The sequence below is a fragment of the Castor canadensis genome, chromosome 7 (assembly GCF_047511655.1).
Source record: "Castor canadensis chromosome 7, mCasCan1.hap1v2, whole genome shotgun sequence".
Taxonomy (NCBI): domain Eukaryota; kingdom Metazoa; phylum Chordata; class Mammalia; order Rodentia; family Castoridae; genus Castor; species Castor canadensis.
This window is the reverse complement of record NC_133392.1, coordinates 155,178,788-155,195,513: the sequence shown is the minus strand read 5'-3', so window position 1 is coordinate 155,195,513 and position 16,726 is coordinate 155,178,788. Positions and strand designations below refer to the sequence as shown.

Here is a 16,726-nt window from a genome sequence, read left to right as displayed (position 1 = left end):
CTTAACCCTAAAGCCAGGGCATTTAATATAAACATATTACATTTTTAAAAAAAATTCACTGATCTAAACCCCCCATTTCCAGTTAAAAATCTTGTATGGTAATCATAAAAGGCCACTTTGCTGATGACTCTGGCAAACAAAGCAAAAAGAGACCAAAGTTTCTTGGATTCCTTCTGTGGTCCTCTGTCTCCACTGCGACAGTCATGCTCCTCACTTGGACATGAGGGATCTCTGGGGCCTGGCTGGCCTTTATCTCTTCTGCTTTAACTCTCACTGGACCCCTCTCTTCTTGATTCTCAGGCCACACTTGCCAACTTACTTTCTCTTACTAAGCAAGGCCTTTTACACAGTTGCTCTGTGCTCAGAATACCCTCCCCCATTTCTGGCTACTCCATCCTTTTTCTTTGTACTTTCTGACTACACTTCCCTAGGGAGGCCACCCATAAGTCATGTGTGTTGGACACTCCTCTGTGTGCCCATCCTAGCATGTCATACTGTCCTGGAGTTCAACTGTCTATCTCCCCAACTAGACTGTTGAGACAACTGAGACTGGGCCAGCATATCGCTATATTCTGCAACTTGAATGGTGGCTAACAGAAAAGATGTTTGCTACAAAGTCCTGAGAACAATCAAAGACAGATAGATAGAATCTGAAGAGTAGGCCTAGGGCTGGTGGAGTGACTCAAGCGGTAGAGTGTAAAGTGGTAGCATACCTGCCTAGCAGGCGTGAAGTCCTGAGTTCAACCTTCAGTATTGTCCAAAAAAAAAAAAGAGTAGGCCTGAGAAAAATGCTTTCTTTTTTCTTTTATTTGTGCTAGGGATCGAACTCAGGGTCCAGTATTACTGAGTTATATTCACACCCCCAGAAAGAGAAATGATTTCCAGTAGGTCCAGGACATTCTTTGGTAGAGGTGGCCTATTAGAAGGCGTGGAGAAGAGGCAGAGTGGCTTCTGTGAAGGACCTGTGCTTTTAGGTGAAACAGAGATAGGCCTGAATGGTGATGGAAAGGCTGCATCGAATGGCTATGTATGCTGTTGCAGGCTGAGACTCACTAAAGCATTCTGGAAGAAACTGAGCATTTAAATGACGCACCCAACTAAACCACCAACCAAGCTGCCATTTCTGAGATGTACTCAGCCCATGGTGAGAGCACTGGGGCATAGCTTCCCTCTTTACCTTGGAAAGTGAGGGTTAAAGGGCTGGGAGAAGCAGGATGTATCAAAAAGAAACAGCCTTTTCAGCAGAACTCGTCAAGCAAAGGAGGCCTGACTATCCTTTTTAGATGAGAGGAAAGGCCACTCCTAGGCCCTGCCCACTCCACAGCCCTCAAGCAGCTCCACAGCTTCCTTGGTGCCAGCCTAAGGCAGTGCAGGCTCAGTACCATGAAGTCTTTGAGAATTTCCAGGCTAAGTGACAGTGCACTGGCTTTTTTCATAACACCTTTCCCACAAACACAAAGCTATTTAACCTTCTTTCACCAGCAGCAAAATGGAGGAAAGGAAGAACTGTATGGTTTCCTATCAGCTTTTCCACATTTTCTCAGTTAATTCCCATCTTTATGGTCACTGCTCACTGACAGGCAGAAGAAGGGATTGGAGACGTCTTCAGGAAAGGAAACCACTGTAGTCCTCCCATTCTTCCTGGCTTCCTCCATGGGCTTAACTGTGCTTAAAACAGGACCGACTCTTCCTTTTTTAAAGAACTCAGAATTTGGAACATCCTAACTGTTTTGGAAATCAGATAATATTCTGGCATGGAAAATACCCTTAATTATTTTTTTTCCAAAATTTGGGAGATTTATTGACACTTGGTCAGCTCAGGCAATTTAAGAAAATCTTTGAATAAGAAAAGCTCTGTCTATACATTATGTCTTATGTTAGAAATAAATTTCTAGAAAATAAATGTCAAAGGCTAGACATTCATGCTTGATGCTTTTCAAACCTCTTTCATAACTTTCCTGAAAAGGACTGCTATGTGGATTGCAAATATTAATGAATGATTCATTTTCTGCCCAGATATAAAAACTTATTCACAACATTTCGCTGTTTGGATGAACTGGCTATTGGGAAGAAGAAACAAAAATCTGGCATTTCAGTTGGCAGAAACAGAAGGTGGGAGTGGCTACCACCACCACCATGGTTACCCCTCCATCAGACCCAAACGTCTGATGGAGCCACCATAGCTGCAATTATAGCCTGGGGAGGCAATGGCTCTGAGGAGCTGGAAGCACTAAAGAAAAGGGTTCTGTGGGACTACAGTAGGATGAAGAGTTGCCTGGTGTCATGTTTGCAAGGGGAGGACACACATTGAATATCAAAGGTCAAGTAACAGGTTTGGTGGCTCCCTAACACAGAAACAGCAGTTGTGTGTTCCAAAGGACAGATGGATCTTTATATACAGTATCAGTGCTTATTTTAAGGATGTTTGCTGAAATTCCATGCTTTTACATCTTTTCAAAAGAGCAGTGCCTTTCAAATATAATGTATATAAAAAATTATAATAACCTTGTCTCTCAGATACAAAGTCATCTAAAGGTAGAGGGAGATTAATTTCAAATTACTACTACATAGAAAGAGGGAAATGAGATTCTTGATTTGGATATATTAGGGGATAGGGAGTCTTTTCTCCGTATTTTAATACAAGTTCCTCGTTTTGAACCATGGGCTAAGGCTTGTTCTTGGTGCTGCCAAGAAACTGCCAGGAGTATGTGGGTAACCAATCCCAGAATCATGCCTGGCATGGCTGAATTTTCATCTCTGCTGTAAGCTTCTGACACCTCCTTGTAGAATGTCAAGTGTGAAAAGCTCATACTGGCCTGTTCTTTTTGGAAGGAGAACATATGTAAAAAGAAAGACAACTTCCTGGATACAAAGTCTTTCTTTCTTTTTGCTTATTAAGAGATTATTCTATCTTCCTATCTCTAGAACTTTTCTAGATTGGAAATTTCAAACAAGGTAGTGTTAGATCCAGGTTCCATAATGATTTTGTAAAATACTGAATGATGAGCAGAAAAAGAAAGAAAAGCACATTCAGCAAGAAGCCAAAATACACCAGCGCCTCATGTAAACAAGGACGGATTGTATTAGCAGGCCTCCCTGGCTGAGGAGAGTTTTACTCCCAACTCTCTTTCACCTACTTCACTCATCCCATGGTTATATAACCTTCAGGATGGAATTTGGAAATTCCTTTGACCCTGCCTGCCTGCTGATAGAGCTGAGCCAGTGGCTGGCAGGGATACAATCTAATAGGCCAAACTGGAAACACACATTTACAGTCCCCTTTCCTGAGCCCAGACTGGGAAGGCAAGGAAAGACTTGCTCTGTCTCCCTCCTCCCCTTCTCTGGCCTAAGTCTATGCTGACTTCACCAAAGAGACACCTGACTTTCCCAGATGAGGTGGGAGGGACTAAAGGCCTATGCAGGGCCATGGAGGGTGGAGGTGCAGGCACAAACAATATTTAAGATGCTGACTTGGTGGAGCATTTGGGCCTGTGAAGGAGAGATAGAACACCCATTAAGCTCCACTTTCAGAAACTCAAACTTTGAGAAAGGTTAAGAAAGAGCAAGGAAAGAAAGAAAACAACAAAGTGTGAGGCCATCCAGAGTGAAAGCTTAAGACTTGCTACATTTTCGCAGACCTCTGCTAGGCAAATCCAGACGCACCAAAGGAAGATCCTCTTCACCCAAGCCTACAAAAGATGCTGAAAAAGACTCTCTCAGCTCTGACCTGGCTCAGCATTTTCATCATGGCCTTTGTCAGTCACCCAGCGTGGCTGCAGAAGCCCCCTAAACGCAAGACACCTGCACAGCTCAAAATGGCTGCCTGCTGTGAGGAGATGAAGGAGCTCAAAGCCCAGGTGGCCAACCTAAGCAGTTTGCTGGGTGAACTGAGCAAGAAGCAGGAGAGCGATTGGGTCAGTGTGGTCATGCAGGTGATGGAGCTGGAGAGCAACAGCAAGCGCATGGAATCACGGCTCACAGATGCCGAGAGCAATTACTCAGAGATGAACAACCAGATTGACATCATGCAGCTGCAGGCAGCACAGACTGTCACACAGACCTCAGCAGGTAAGGAGAGCGTGTCCTCACACCACTCACTGTCCGCAGTCAAGTGGCTGAGGTCTACCTGTCCACAGCACTGCTTCTGGGTAACCTGCTCAACCGTCAGCAAAGGCTGATGGGGTAGTTCTTTCAGATTTTAATGTTCATATAAATTTAGTCAATATGGTCACAGGTGGGGTGTTTGAACTCAAGATCTCATGCTTGCTAGGCAGGTGTGGTACCACTTAGTCACTCTAAAAGCCCTCACAGGTCTCTGTCAATCATGCCACGTGTCAGCAAATGAAAAGGTATGAATTCCCACCTTGAAGCATTGAACAATGAAATGGCTTGCCTAAAGTCAAACAGCAAGTCTTGTAGGCAGGGTTCCTATCTTCCTGGTCAGTATAGCTATGCTCCTTCCTTACCAAGAGCTGGCAGACTGCACCCCAAACCCCACAAAGCAGAACTAACCACCAGACTATACCATCTGCTTCTTTGGACACAAAGTTTTACCCAAAACGGTCCTCTGTTGTCCCTCAGACTTAGCAGGAATGGGCATTACTAGAATTTTGTGTTCTCTTTCTGCAAACCTCACTTGTCTCACTGGCTCAGAATCAGAATTAGAGTAGAGACACTGCTCATAGTAATTTGAAGAAGTCCTTTGTGCTGAGGAAAGGACAGGCTCCTGGAGAGTCCTCAATATATTTCTTTTTTTTTTTCTTATAGTCTCAAATAAAATACTCCCAAATAATACAGGAAGTAAGTAAATGCAGTGCTGAAATAAAGATTGTTTTAATGGTCAAAATAAAGTATACTTAATGTTTTATTTTGCAAACTAACTTTCAATTGGTTAACTCAGAGCAGGACCACACATGAATTTACTGTTTGAGATAAATGTGGTTTTCTGAAATTATCAGAAAATGTTAGTTGTAAGTAGTATATTCTAGAGATACATCATTTCCTGCTAACAGAAAAACTTGGTTACATTATAACCAAGAAAAGAAGAAAGACATGACTAACTTCCTGTGAGTAAGCCCCTGATTACTCTTGGCTCAAATGAAAAAGTTTTAATATGAAGTTAAGCTTGAAGATTCTGTTATCTAAACCAATGTGTACAAATCACATTCTGAGCACAGACTTTCAGCACAAAACATCAGTTAGGGATTAGAAAGGCATTCTCAGGCCATTTTCCAGACCAGTGAATCCTGATTTGGCCTGTGAGATGAAACTAGACATATGGAAGGCCAGGCCAGACAGAGGAATCTGACTGTGCCACTTCCTGCTCTTTTAAACAGGGCCCTCTCTCACTCCCCAGCAAAGAGTCTCCTGGGGGTGGAACAAAGCCCTCCTGTCAGGCTTCTTATTCTTCTTGCCCAGGACAAGTTCTTTATTTTTCTAAACTGTGACCAGGTGCAGGGCTACCTACTGGATAAGTAAGCATTAAGTTGAGACTTTCACCAGAAATAAGAAATATAGAATTCTGAGGGTAAAAGCAAGTATATTCCAGTTCCCCCTCCCCAAAATGCTCCATGAGGGAACTCAGGTACTTTGGACAACTCCCATGGTGGCAGTTGTGCTTTTCTCAAAGCCCCCAACCCAGTGATCACCAAGGAAAACGTCCCAAGACATGAAGAGCAGAAAGCATCTCCTAGACAGTAAAAGCCACTCTCTGACTCCTATCAGAAGCAGCTACTTCTTTTGTAACCCACTTTACTATTTAGAACAAGGAGACAAAAGCCAGCATAGACCAGTAGTCCCAAAGGCGGTCAAGGAAGTACCTGAATCAACGCTAGAAGTGAAAACTGAAAAATCTCATTTCCTTATTTTGAAAAAAATTCTCAGAAGAAGCCCTCCAAGGGCTCCTCAGGGTTTTGGTTTTCATTTGAGCATCTAGCACTGTTGGACTAGGCTGGGGATGAATATAAAATCCATCTCCTTTAATTAGGGTCCCAGTTGCCAGTAGCCATTACCTCCGAGAAACAACACAAACCAGCACCTCTGAGATACTCACGACTTATCCTCTGATAGAGGAAGTTGTCTAAGAAGTCTGAAGCTACTCACAGAAGTATCTGTTAAGTAGCCCTCACATACCATGCCATTTCTAGAATTCATGGCCTAGAAGTACAGCAGGATCACTTATGTCAGATTTAACCTGAAACCACCTGTTTGACAGTCTCATTGACATTACCTGGGTGAAGGGCTCCCCTACCCTTTGCCCCACCACTACTGAAGCCCAAACATGCCCCTCTTCATCTCCTGATGTCCACCTGGATACTACCTGGGAATTACCCATGAGCATCCTGTGGTAGAAATGAAGACTTGTTTAATCATTCAGTTCAGAGGCAGCAGGCATGACTACCCTCTATGGAGCCTGAGTCTCTGCTTACCCTCTGTGCCCCTTTCACAGATGCCATCTATGACTGCTCTTCCCTCTACCAGAAGAACTACCGCATCTCTGGAGTGTACAAGCTTCCTCCCGATGAATTCCTGGGCACCCCTGAGCTGGAGGTGAGGTTACTACAGCCCCTGCCCATATTCTACTGTCTGCAGCATGGAGACAACATGGCTTGTCATGGTCTACAGAAAGGGAAACTCAAGAGCAGCAAACATCAAATACAAGAGAGCAGGCATCTGTTTGGGCTCTTTAAGTCATTAGCAGCCAAATATGAAACATTCTAATATAGATTAGCTAATTTGTAATAACTAACACATAACTAACTCAAATCTTGTGGTGCCCTACAGCAGCTATTCTTTGGGGGAGAAGAAAAGAAAGAACATGAAGGAGGTACGAGAAGTATCTGGATTTTTCTCTTCAAGCTGTACATACACACCTATCCCCAATGTTGATAATTCTTACTAAGCCACCTGTGAATAATTCCACCACCACCCTAATCTAGCTCCCCAACACTAAGGGCAGCATTGCTGCCATAGTGAACCAATGTGACTATGGGAGCACACATATTGCTGGCTTTGCAGAGACAGGAAAAAGGTTGAGAAGCCTGATCTCAAGCCCCTGCCACCTGCCCCTATGAGTACCTAACTAGAGTTTCCCCTCTGTTCCAGGTGTTCTGTGATATGGAAACTTCAGGTGGAGGTTGGACCATCATCCAGAGACGGAAGAGTGGCCTTGTCTCCTTCTACCAGGACTGGAAGCAGTACAAGCAGGGCTTTGGCAGCATCCGTGGGGACTTCTGGCTGGGAAATGAACATATCCACCGGCTCACCAGACAGCCAACACGGCTCCGTGTGGAGATGGAGGTGAGCTCAAGTCCTGAGGCCCTAAGACTGATCTAGGTCAACTGCACACATGCCTGACTCTGGAGGCGCTATTCCTAATCTATTAATTATAGTTCTGTGTATTCACTGTGACAGTTTTCATGCAGGTTGCAATACAGTTGAGGAAGAAGGCTTTTTTCTTTTCTATTTCTCAGCAAAGTAGGGCTGCAGCTGGCACAGGACAAGGCATACCCAATAGTTGGGGAGACACAGCAAACCCAAAAAGGTCTTCTGGGATAAAACACCATCATCTTTGTCAGGCCTGGGGTATGAGGTCTTTATGTGTAAGTTTTATTGACACTGGTTGATCCTCTAGAGGGTCTTAAAAGCACTAATTAGATCCTCACATTGTTCTGATGACATCCTTGAGTGGGACTCAGCAAAAAACACCTATCTACACCTTAAGACGTGAAGTGAAGGGATACAGAAAGACCAATCAAGGCCAGAAGGTGAGAAGTTTGACTTATTCTTACTGGTAACTCCTAGCTTGTATGGTAAGCTGGCGGTACAAGTAATAAAGCCTTACTAGATTCACACCTGTAAAAAGATTTTTGGCATAGGGCTGGTGAGAGAGAGACAGAGAGAGAGAGAGAGAGAGAGAGAGAGAGAGGAGAGGAGGTACAGGAATGGTATGAAATGAAGCCCTCTGCAGTTTCTCTAAGGCTGTGTTCCTACCCGCCAGGACTGGGAGGGCAATGCGCGCTATGCAGAGTACAGCCACTTTGCTCTGAGCAATGAATTGAACAGCTATCGGCTGCTCCTGGGGAACTACAGTGGCAACGTGGGGAAGGATGCCCTCCTCTATCATAACAACACGGTCTTCAGCACCAAGGACAAGGACAATGACAACTGCTTGGACAAGTGTGCACAGCTCCGCAAAGGTGGGATTTGGGGAGGAGGAAGGAGAGGTTGAGGTTTAAGCCCACAATCCTTCTTGAGGACAAAGAGTGAATTTACAATTGCACAGCTGGCAGTCTGACTGTGGTGTTCTCTTTGCTACAAGCTCTAACTGCTTAAGTTCTGCTGTCAGTCTATTTTGAGGAAGGCTGTCGTAAGAGTACTAGTCTGATCTGTTTTTCATGCCAGGTGGATACTGGTACAACTGCTGCACAGACTCCAACCTCAACGGGGTGTACTACCGCTTGGGGGAGCACAGGAAGCACCTGGATGGCATCACCTGGTATGGCTGGCATGGAGCCACCTACTCCCTGAAGAGGGTGGAGATGAAGATCCGCCCAGAAGCTTTCAAATTCTGAAAGAAGGTGGCTGTGGAGCAGGGCTGCAGAAACAAGACAAGTGGAAGCTGGGGAAGGCAGGGCGGGATGAGAGGAGTGTATAGAAAGGGCAGAGATGGTGACTGGCCTACCATCTCCAATGAGTCACTCTCGTACAATTACAGTATCTTTGCTGTTGAAGTGAGTATATGTGCACAATAAAGTTGTATGTACCAAGAATGTTAAGGTAAATGAGTGAAGCATTTAAACCCAGAGGGTCTGCCGTATCTCACAGACCTCTCAGGGGGTGGGGCTGAGTGGGCTCTCTGCCTCTGATTCCTGACAGAGCAGCAGCTTGTTGTTTCCACATACTTTATAGGTGGGGGAAAAAATCGGAGGTCACTTTATCCATGTTCTCTAAGGCTTAGGTTACATGAGGAGCAACTCCAAATCTCTTTGCTAACAACTATTACTGTGATTGTTAAAGGAGAGGTCTTGAGTATTATATAAAGGAACAAAGGTGGGTGGTAGAGGAGGGCAATTTCTATTTTTAAATTCAATGACATTACCTTCAGTCTACATTTTAAAAAACCCACAAAATTTGTTGGCTGGATATGAGCTGTCTCAGGTTGGACTTTCTTGGAGAGAGAGTCCAAGGCCCTGGGCCTTGCAGTCAGAATCTTGGCACCTTCCCTGCTCACCTGGGTCAGAGAACATCATTGAACATCATATGATGTAGCAGGGAGCATCCGGGGGAGGCGGGCATGGTCCCTTGATGCTTGCACAAAACTGGCTTAGAACATTTTTAGTCATCACAGACACATCTGTTTTTATTCACTTTGTATGAAATGGGCCCAGAGGGGCTTTTAATTTATCTGTCAGAAATAGCTGAGAAATGAAGGTAGATGGCGCTGTGGTTAAACAATTAATGCTGTACATAAGCATCTTGCTTTGTAAAAATAAATATTGGGAGTTTGTGCTTTAAAACACTCAAAATATCATTTCCTTCTACAATAACCACTTTTCAAATTTGAATTTTTTTAAGTTATTGTTACCACTTACAGCATGATAAATAGCTCAACTTAAAATTAGAGAGTGAGCAGCTAGAGAAGACTGATTTAAGTCTCAGGATTCAGAGAAACCAAGAAAGTAGGAAGCCAAAAAAGAAGAGACAGGAGACAAAAAAGCCAGCTAGAATGGGATCAGATCCGAGGCCACTGCCACCGTTTGGCTTCAAAATGCTTTGTGAACAAACACTCAAACTTTCTACTTAAAAATACAGAGAAGAAAATTATCTTTATCTATAAGGGGTGTCACATAATTTTGGCCTGAGGAAGTCATTTTTCCTTTCCAAAATGAACCATTCCCCTGAGCCAGTCAAGGTAAGGTTAGACATTACTCTTACTCAATATTTTCTATTGTACCTACGGTTGATTGTGGGAATCTACTTCACCTTCACAACAAGAACCTTAGGGATTTTTAAAGAAATAAAGTGAGTAACTACACTGGAGTAGGGCTTTCTATGGGACAAAGAGATTCAAACAAAAACTTTCTCAGGCAGGCAAGATAATCTGGGATGAGTACCATGCTGCTGGGAGAAATGGACAGAAAGAACTGGGGCTTAAAAGGAGTGAAGAAAGCAAGATGCCCATAGCAGAAGTAGTTAATGATCCTCTCCATTTCCTCTATAAGCCCTATAAGAGGGTGGTTTCCTTCACCCTCTACCTTCTCAGAGAGAAGGGCAGAGTGCAGGGAGAGCACTGGCATAGAATGCACCGATTATCTACCCCTTCTCTCACAGTGTATGGATTCTGACAGCACCTACATCTCTCAAGCACCTGTTCTGATATAGGCAGATAATAGACACCAAAAATGTGGCCTAGTACAATCTCTGATCTAAAAGAGGACAGCACCAAAACCAGAGTGTGCTGTTGCTCCTGAAAGGCAAAGAACATTTTGTTCTGACCAGATCCTTTAAGAAATGTGAGAGGAAGGTACACAAAAGAACAGGGTTGTACAAGAGACAGGGACAAATTGGCCTGACAGGCATGTCCACTTAGTGAGCACTGGCCCATTTTTAATTTTACAGTTACTTCAATTGGAAATATTTAAAAAGGGAATTACATGCCAGGAGCTGGGCAGTAAAAGCATCCAGCTTTGATCATATCTTCTATTCCATTCAGGTAGAAAAAAGGCAGGCCAGAAAATTCTACACTCATGCTCTGTCTAGTCAAATAAGAGCCCTACAGCTGTATCTGTGTGTGTTTCCTAATAATCTGGTACCTTTTTAATCCACTATTCCCCTAAGAAGCAATTATATTTACTGATATACATGAGCTTTGAGGAACTGGGAATACATTATACTGTCTCAATGTTAGCCTGGTTTGGGGATTACATGTGGGATTTAATTTGTCCTGGAGCAGACAGGTAAAAAAGTAAGTAGAAAGACAGACTAAACCAACAGCAAGAGAACATTATCAGAAGAGAGGTGTTTTTTTTTTTTTTTGAGACAGGTTTTGCTATGTACTCCAGGCTGGTTTTGATCTCTTGATCCTCCTACCTCATCCCCTCACCCTCTTGAGTTGTAGAGAAAGTTTGAGGTCAGCCTGGGCTTACATAGTGAGATCCTCTCTTTTGCAAAAAAAAAAAAAAAAAAAAAAAATGGTGGGGAACAGGTGTTAATAGTCAAAGCAGGCACAGATGTCTGTAATTTGTTGAAAGGAAGCAGGATTTTCACTACAAACTCTTCAATAGACACTGGAAGAAAAGGAATTCTTTGACTGAAGAGCCACATCTCCAAGACTAGAACAAAGTGGTGGCTCTGGCCCATATAAATTACAGTCTTTGACCTAAAAGAGGATAGAACCAGTGATATGGAAAGGGGACTCCAGGCAGCTCCCTAGAAAGGACAAGGGGTAGTATGTGGGCAGTTTACCCAACAGCAGCTTTGCCTAAGGTTTTTTTTTTGGTGGGACTGAGGTTTGAACTCAGCTTTATGCTTACAAAGCATTCTACAGCTTGAGCCACATGTCCAGTCCATTTTGCTCTGGTTATTTTGGAGATGGAGTCTTGAGAACTATTTGCCTGGACTGGTCTTGAACTGAATTCTCCTGATCTCTGTCCTCCAAGTAGCTAGGGTTACAGGTATAAGCTACTGGCACCTGGCCTAAAGTTGTTTCTTAAAACATTCTCCGGTAAAGATGACAGCATACCACCACAATGGTGCTTAGGAAAAGCAGTTTTACAACATCAGAAGTGAACACTACAAATGGAAGCATAAAAGAAAGGTACTAGGGAGATTCAGGAGATCAATTCAATGGGGTAAGAACCCTAAGCCAAGTTGAACCAGCTGAATGGGCCCGAGGAGCTGAGGAAACTGGCTAGTCCTAAGAACAGCATTGAAAAAAAAAAAAAAAAAAAAAGCTAAGATTAATTTGCAGGGGATTCTGAGGACTTATTTTCAATTACATTGCTTAAAAAGCTAAATGACTTTCTTGCGCATTTTTCCAGACCTCTGACTATATTCTTCTACTAAAAATTGCTTCTATTCTTGTCTCAAATAAGAGGAAAAACCAAGGGTGGGATGGGGAGGTTACACACAGATCTCAAATAGGAAAAAGTCAGCAAGGACGTTATTGGTCAAAACTGGTTATCTGATATTGAAGTTAACATACCCAATTACCATATTTTCTATCAGTTATCACATTAGATTGCATTAGCAGGCTAGAGATGGGAGGAAAAGCTGAGGGCCTTCACGTTCACTGCATTAATTTGATGATGAAGCATTCTTCATGAAATGGCCTATATGATATTTCACACATCAACATTCTCCAAGCCAAGGTCTTTGGACAGAAATCCGATTAACATTTCTACCTTTTGGGTCATTTGATGAAATGCTTAAAGGAACACTTTTCAGCACCTGCTCAAAGGCAGCGAACTCAGCTAATTTGATTATCCACTCAAATGAAGGAAGTACCATGCACAGCAGGCTCTATTAGCCAACAGAGGAACTTATTAGGCACTGATATTCCCTAAACTGTCTTAGTGAAATGATCAACCATGTTAGTATTTCCATGAAGATAATCAGATTCCAGTGTTAATATTCTCTGATAATCATCAGGGGAAGTGAGTAGTTCTCCAGGAGCAGAAGCTCATGTTTCTAGCTGCTTGTAATTTCATGATAGCACTTAAACAACCTCTTTTTTCCATGCTCAGAAGACTCAAACCTATCTTGAGAGAGGAGAGAATATAGTCAAATTGAGGGAAAGACCATCAGATCTCAGACTCTGCTTTGCTTTTTATGGCGGAACTGGAGTTTTGTGGAACTCAATGGCACTTCCAGCCCTGCTGTATTTATATACATAGAATTCCAAGAGAGGATGACTAGATTAAGTCACTAAAACCTCACGCTGATTTTGGGTTGCCTTTAAAGCCCAGTCAGTACATCCCAATCCTGCCACAAAGTGCTATCTAACTCAGACACCAAATCTGTTTTTCTTAGGCTACTGTGGCCATAGAATTGCTTTTGGATTAAGTTCACTGGGAAGAGAAAGCACAGGTTGGAGAACAATGGGAGCCCAGGTGGAAAGGGTCAGAAGATATGCTAATCATGACGAGAATACTGGGGAGAGTCCATCTGCAACAACATGTTATTTAAGCATGCTGGCCAGATTATGTGGCAGATTTCACCAAGCAGAAATCTCCAAGTAACTCCAATGAACTGGCATTAGGTACTGGGAGAAAAAAGGTCATTTTGAATGAAGCAGCATAAAAAGTGTGTGGCCTACCTGATGAGGGACTCGAGTATGGCAGGGGTGGGACCTTTCTGGAACTCCAGTTCTTTGTAGTGTAATGCTTTGGCATAAGCTCGGCACTTGGCAGCTCTCTCACCCAGTAGAACAATGCCATTGTCATCTCTCAGTGGCAGGGGGCCCTAGAGGAAAACAGCAGATGGGGAACAAACAAGAGTGGGCTGCATGGATGCTTCTTCCTTCCCACCAGCTGGTTCCTTATCATCCTCCACCTGGACAATGGAGGAATGGCTCACCTTGTCACTGTGTTCCATGAATTCGGCCAAGTTTAAGAGAGTTTGTGTGACTTCAGCGATGTCTTGAGAAGTGAGGGCCAACTCAATACTTCTGATGAGCTCATCCTGCTGGTCTTCATTCAGCTCAGACCAACAGGACACAAATGCAGCATTGAAAAGATCCCTGAGGGCATAGGGGAGTGAAGAAGATGTTCAAACACCCTCCCATGCCTCTCTGCCTAGTGCCACAAAGTTGCATAATCAATCTTCCAAATAGTGACAATAATATTGTCAAATAACTTGCTGGAAATGATCTAAATCATCCCTGAACAATATATGGTAGCCATTGTCATTAAATTCTTGAATTGTGGCAAATATAACTGAAGAAGTAAAATTTAAATTTTATTAAAATAACCACACGTGGCTAGTGGCTACCATATCTTAAAGTACAAGTATAGACACTATGACACAGACAGAACTGTGAGAGAGTGGGATGGACAGAAGAACACAGAAAAGTAACTTGCCATCGTAGGCATATTACTTGGATGGTATGAACAGGAAGGAGACTTTTTTTTGGCAGTACTAGGGTTTGAACTCAGGGCCTCGCACTTGCTAGGCAGGTGCTCTACCACTTGAGCCACACCCCCCAGCTCTTTTTGCATTGGTTATTTTTGAGATAGGGTCTTACTTTATGCCCAAGCAAGATCCTCCTATTTGTGTTTCCCCATGTAGCTATAATGACAGGCACCCACCATCAAGCCCAACCACTGGCTGAGATGGGGTCTCTTGAACTTTTTTCCAGGGCTGGTCTCAAACATGATCCACCCAGTCTCTGCACCCAAGCAGCTAGGATTACAGGTTTGAGCTACTGTGCTTAGCTGGAAGAAGACTTCTAACACAGAAGTTGGCATTAATAGATTCAGAAAATAATAATCTTTAAATGATTCTAGGGAATGTTTCTTGGGCAATGTCCAAATTCCTAAGATTAGAAATGGAAAGGAGGGCTGACAGAGTGGCTCAACTGGTAGAGTGCCTGCCTAGTAAGCACAAAGCCCTTAGTTCGAACCCCAGAACTGCAAAAACAAACAAACAACAAATAAATAAATAAATGGCACCATCTGCTATTTTTTAAAAATTATTCTCTGCTTCATCATCATTATTATTGGCAGCATAGGACCTTGTCTCTCTAAAGCCATGCCTTTAGCCCTGCTATTGTTTTCTAAACACAGCCAAAACCCTTACTTGGATGTCTATTAAAAAGTGACAACAGAACTTAAACCAGAAGTATTAGGAAAGAGAATTCACATACAAAGTCTTAAAAAGTTCTCTAAGCCAATCTCTAACAGCTGGGGCTTTAAAAACACTGGGAAGAGTTGACATTTCTAAGATGACTACAACTACTTGAAATCACATAGCACCAAATGGATGCACATATTTGCCATCTCTAACATTTAACTTTAATCCTAGCCTCTACTTTTTTGGTAAATGTGGGGGGAGAGGAGTTGTAAACTATAGGATATGCCTATACTGGATGGCTGTCTTGGACTGGAGGTGTGGCTCAAGTGGTAGAACATCTGCCTAGCAAGCACAAGGTACTGAGTTCAATCCCTAGTATCAAAAACCAAAACCAGAAACAGAAACAAAACGCTTTCTTGATCTAGGTCAAAGGCCACACTGGATCCCAAATGAACAGATTTGGGATTAAGTGAATAAACACAAACGTGTGTATTTACCTGTAGTAAATACTCTTTGGGATGCTACTGTGCTCAGTGGTGACTTGAGCAGAAGAGAGGTACAGTACAATACCTGAGCGTATGCAATCTTCACACTGTGGAAATAGGGACATCACAGAACTCTACTCCTGCAAAGCTGCTATGCTGACTAAAGTGAAATGAAATGCATTCCTTTTGCTTCTTACTAATGGGAAGTGTTGCTTTTTAACAAAGTCACCATTTAATGCTACATTATAAACAATAAATGTCCACTGCAGAAAAATCTGGAAACAAGGGAAAGGAAGCTGGGCTGAAGGGAGCCCTGACATGCCATACCTGGCCATTGGATTGTATGCCTGTGCTAGAGCCCAGCATGAACGCAGGGAGGGTGATGAGGAGTCCTTCAGCAGCTCCAGGCTCAACCGTCTCAGCCATTCCAGCCAGTCATCTTTGGAGACCCTCCTGGCAGCTCCCCAGGCCTGTGATCCCACAGGTGACAATGGGAAACCATTAACTTTAAGAGCTGACTACAAAGAGCTATCATCTATTTAATGATTACTCTACTTTGGTTTGTAAAATTATACCTCTTGCTAAAATTCCTCCAGACCACAAATACAAAAGAGTAATATTTAATTAAAAGACATAAAGTAAAAGCTCCAACTTGTGGAACAAACCACAGTATAGAAAAGACCTGTTTTACAACTCACTTGTGCTGGACTTAGCCATCAGCAAAGCAGAGAACTCTACAGAACCAGAATGGATGTCACACTCAGAGGGCATTCAACCAAGTCTAATGGGCCTCCTGTAGTGCATGAAGGGAGCTGGGTACTCTGTATTAGGCTAAGGCCCCAGATCCTCTGACAGCAGAGTACCACACAGGTACCACACAGAGAGAAAATGGTTAAGTTCACACCATCATGAATCAAGCTACAAACCAAGTGAGTAGTGAGCTCAAAGCCATGGCATTGTGGGGGAACAAAAAAGAGTTGAACAGATTTAATTTCTGCTCTCTAATTTATCCTAACTTTCCTCAAAACTCTGAATTCTTACCCATCAAGAGTACCACTACAAGGCTAGAAGTGTGGTCCGGTAGTACAGCACTTGCAGAGCACATGTGAGACCCTGGACTCCATCACCAGCACCACAAAGAGAACTACTACTAGGCAGCTTAGGCAGGTAGATGGAAAGACAGGGTTCTGGAGATGGACAGTCTAGCACAGTGGCCAAAGCCACACTATGGAGCTCGATGGCTTGATTCAAATCCCAGTTACGTAACTTACTGGCTCTCTGAACTTCAACAAGTTACTTAACACATCTGTGCCTCAGCTTCCTCATCTGAAAAATGAGGATAACAGCTTCTCCTTCAAAGGGTGTCTTAGGAATTGATTTGTTAGTGTAGTGAATTATGCACTGTTACAGTGACATGTTTGGCACAATGTTAGCATTGTGCATGAGCA

The 16,726-nt window shown here is 43.1% G+C and overlaps 2 protein-coding genes across 3 annotated transcripts in view; one reads left to right on the top strand and one right to left on the bottom strand.

Moving 5' to 3' along the window:
• Mtor (mechanistic target of rapamycin kinase) overlaps window positions 1–16,726 on the bottom strand; it is a 123,938-nt gene that overhangs the window by 62,130 nt on the left and 45,082 nt on the right. For both annotated transcript variants that reach the window (XM_020168600.2, XM_074081357.1), the window contains exons 26-28: window positions 15,606–15,748; window positions 13,579–13,741; window positions 13,319–13,464 (exon numbers count right to left, since the gene is read on the bottom strand). In XM_020168600.2, the coding sequence (XP_020024189.2) occupies window positions 13,319–13,464; window positions 13,579–13,741; window positions 15,606–15,748 (452 nt within the window). The remainder of the gene's footprint in view (window positions 1–13,318; window positions 13,465–13,578; window positions 13,742–15,605; window positions 15,749–16,726) is intronic.
• Angptl7 (angiopoietin like 7) lies at window positions 3,305–8,771 on the top strand. The gene is made up of 5 exons (XM_020168601.2): window positions 3,305–4,068; window positions 6,449–6,549; window positions 7,105–7,299; window positions 8,000–8,198; window positions 8,404–8,771. Exons 1-5 carry the CDS (start codon window positions 3,699–3,701, stop codon window positions 8,571–8,573), a joined length of 1,035 nt encoding a protein of 344 aa, XP_020024190.1. The 5' UTR covers window positions 3,305–3,698; the 3' UTR covers window positions 8,574–8,771.

What these genes read in the sequence shown, in the direction of transcription:
- Angptl7 (XM_020168601.2), top strand. Translation starts at nt 3,699, where the DNA reads ATGCTGAAAAAGACTCTCTCAGCTCTGACCTGGCTCAGCATTTTCATC. An exon ending in TGGGCACCCCTGAGCTGGAG is followed by an intron (nt 6,550 to 7,104) that starts GTGAGGTTACTA and finishes CCTCTGTTCCAG; the next exon opens with GTGTTCTGTGATATGGAAAC. An exon ending in GTGTGCACAGCTCCGCAAAG is followed by an intron (nt 8,199 to 8,403) that starts GTGGGATTTGGG and finishes TTTTCATGCCAG; the next exon opens with GTGGATACTGGTACAACTGC.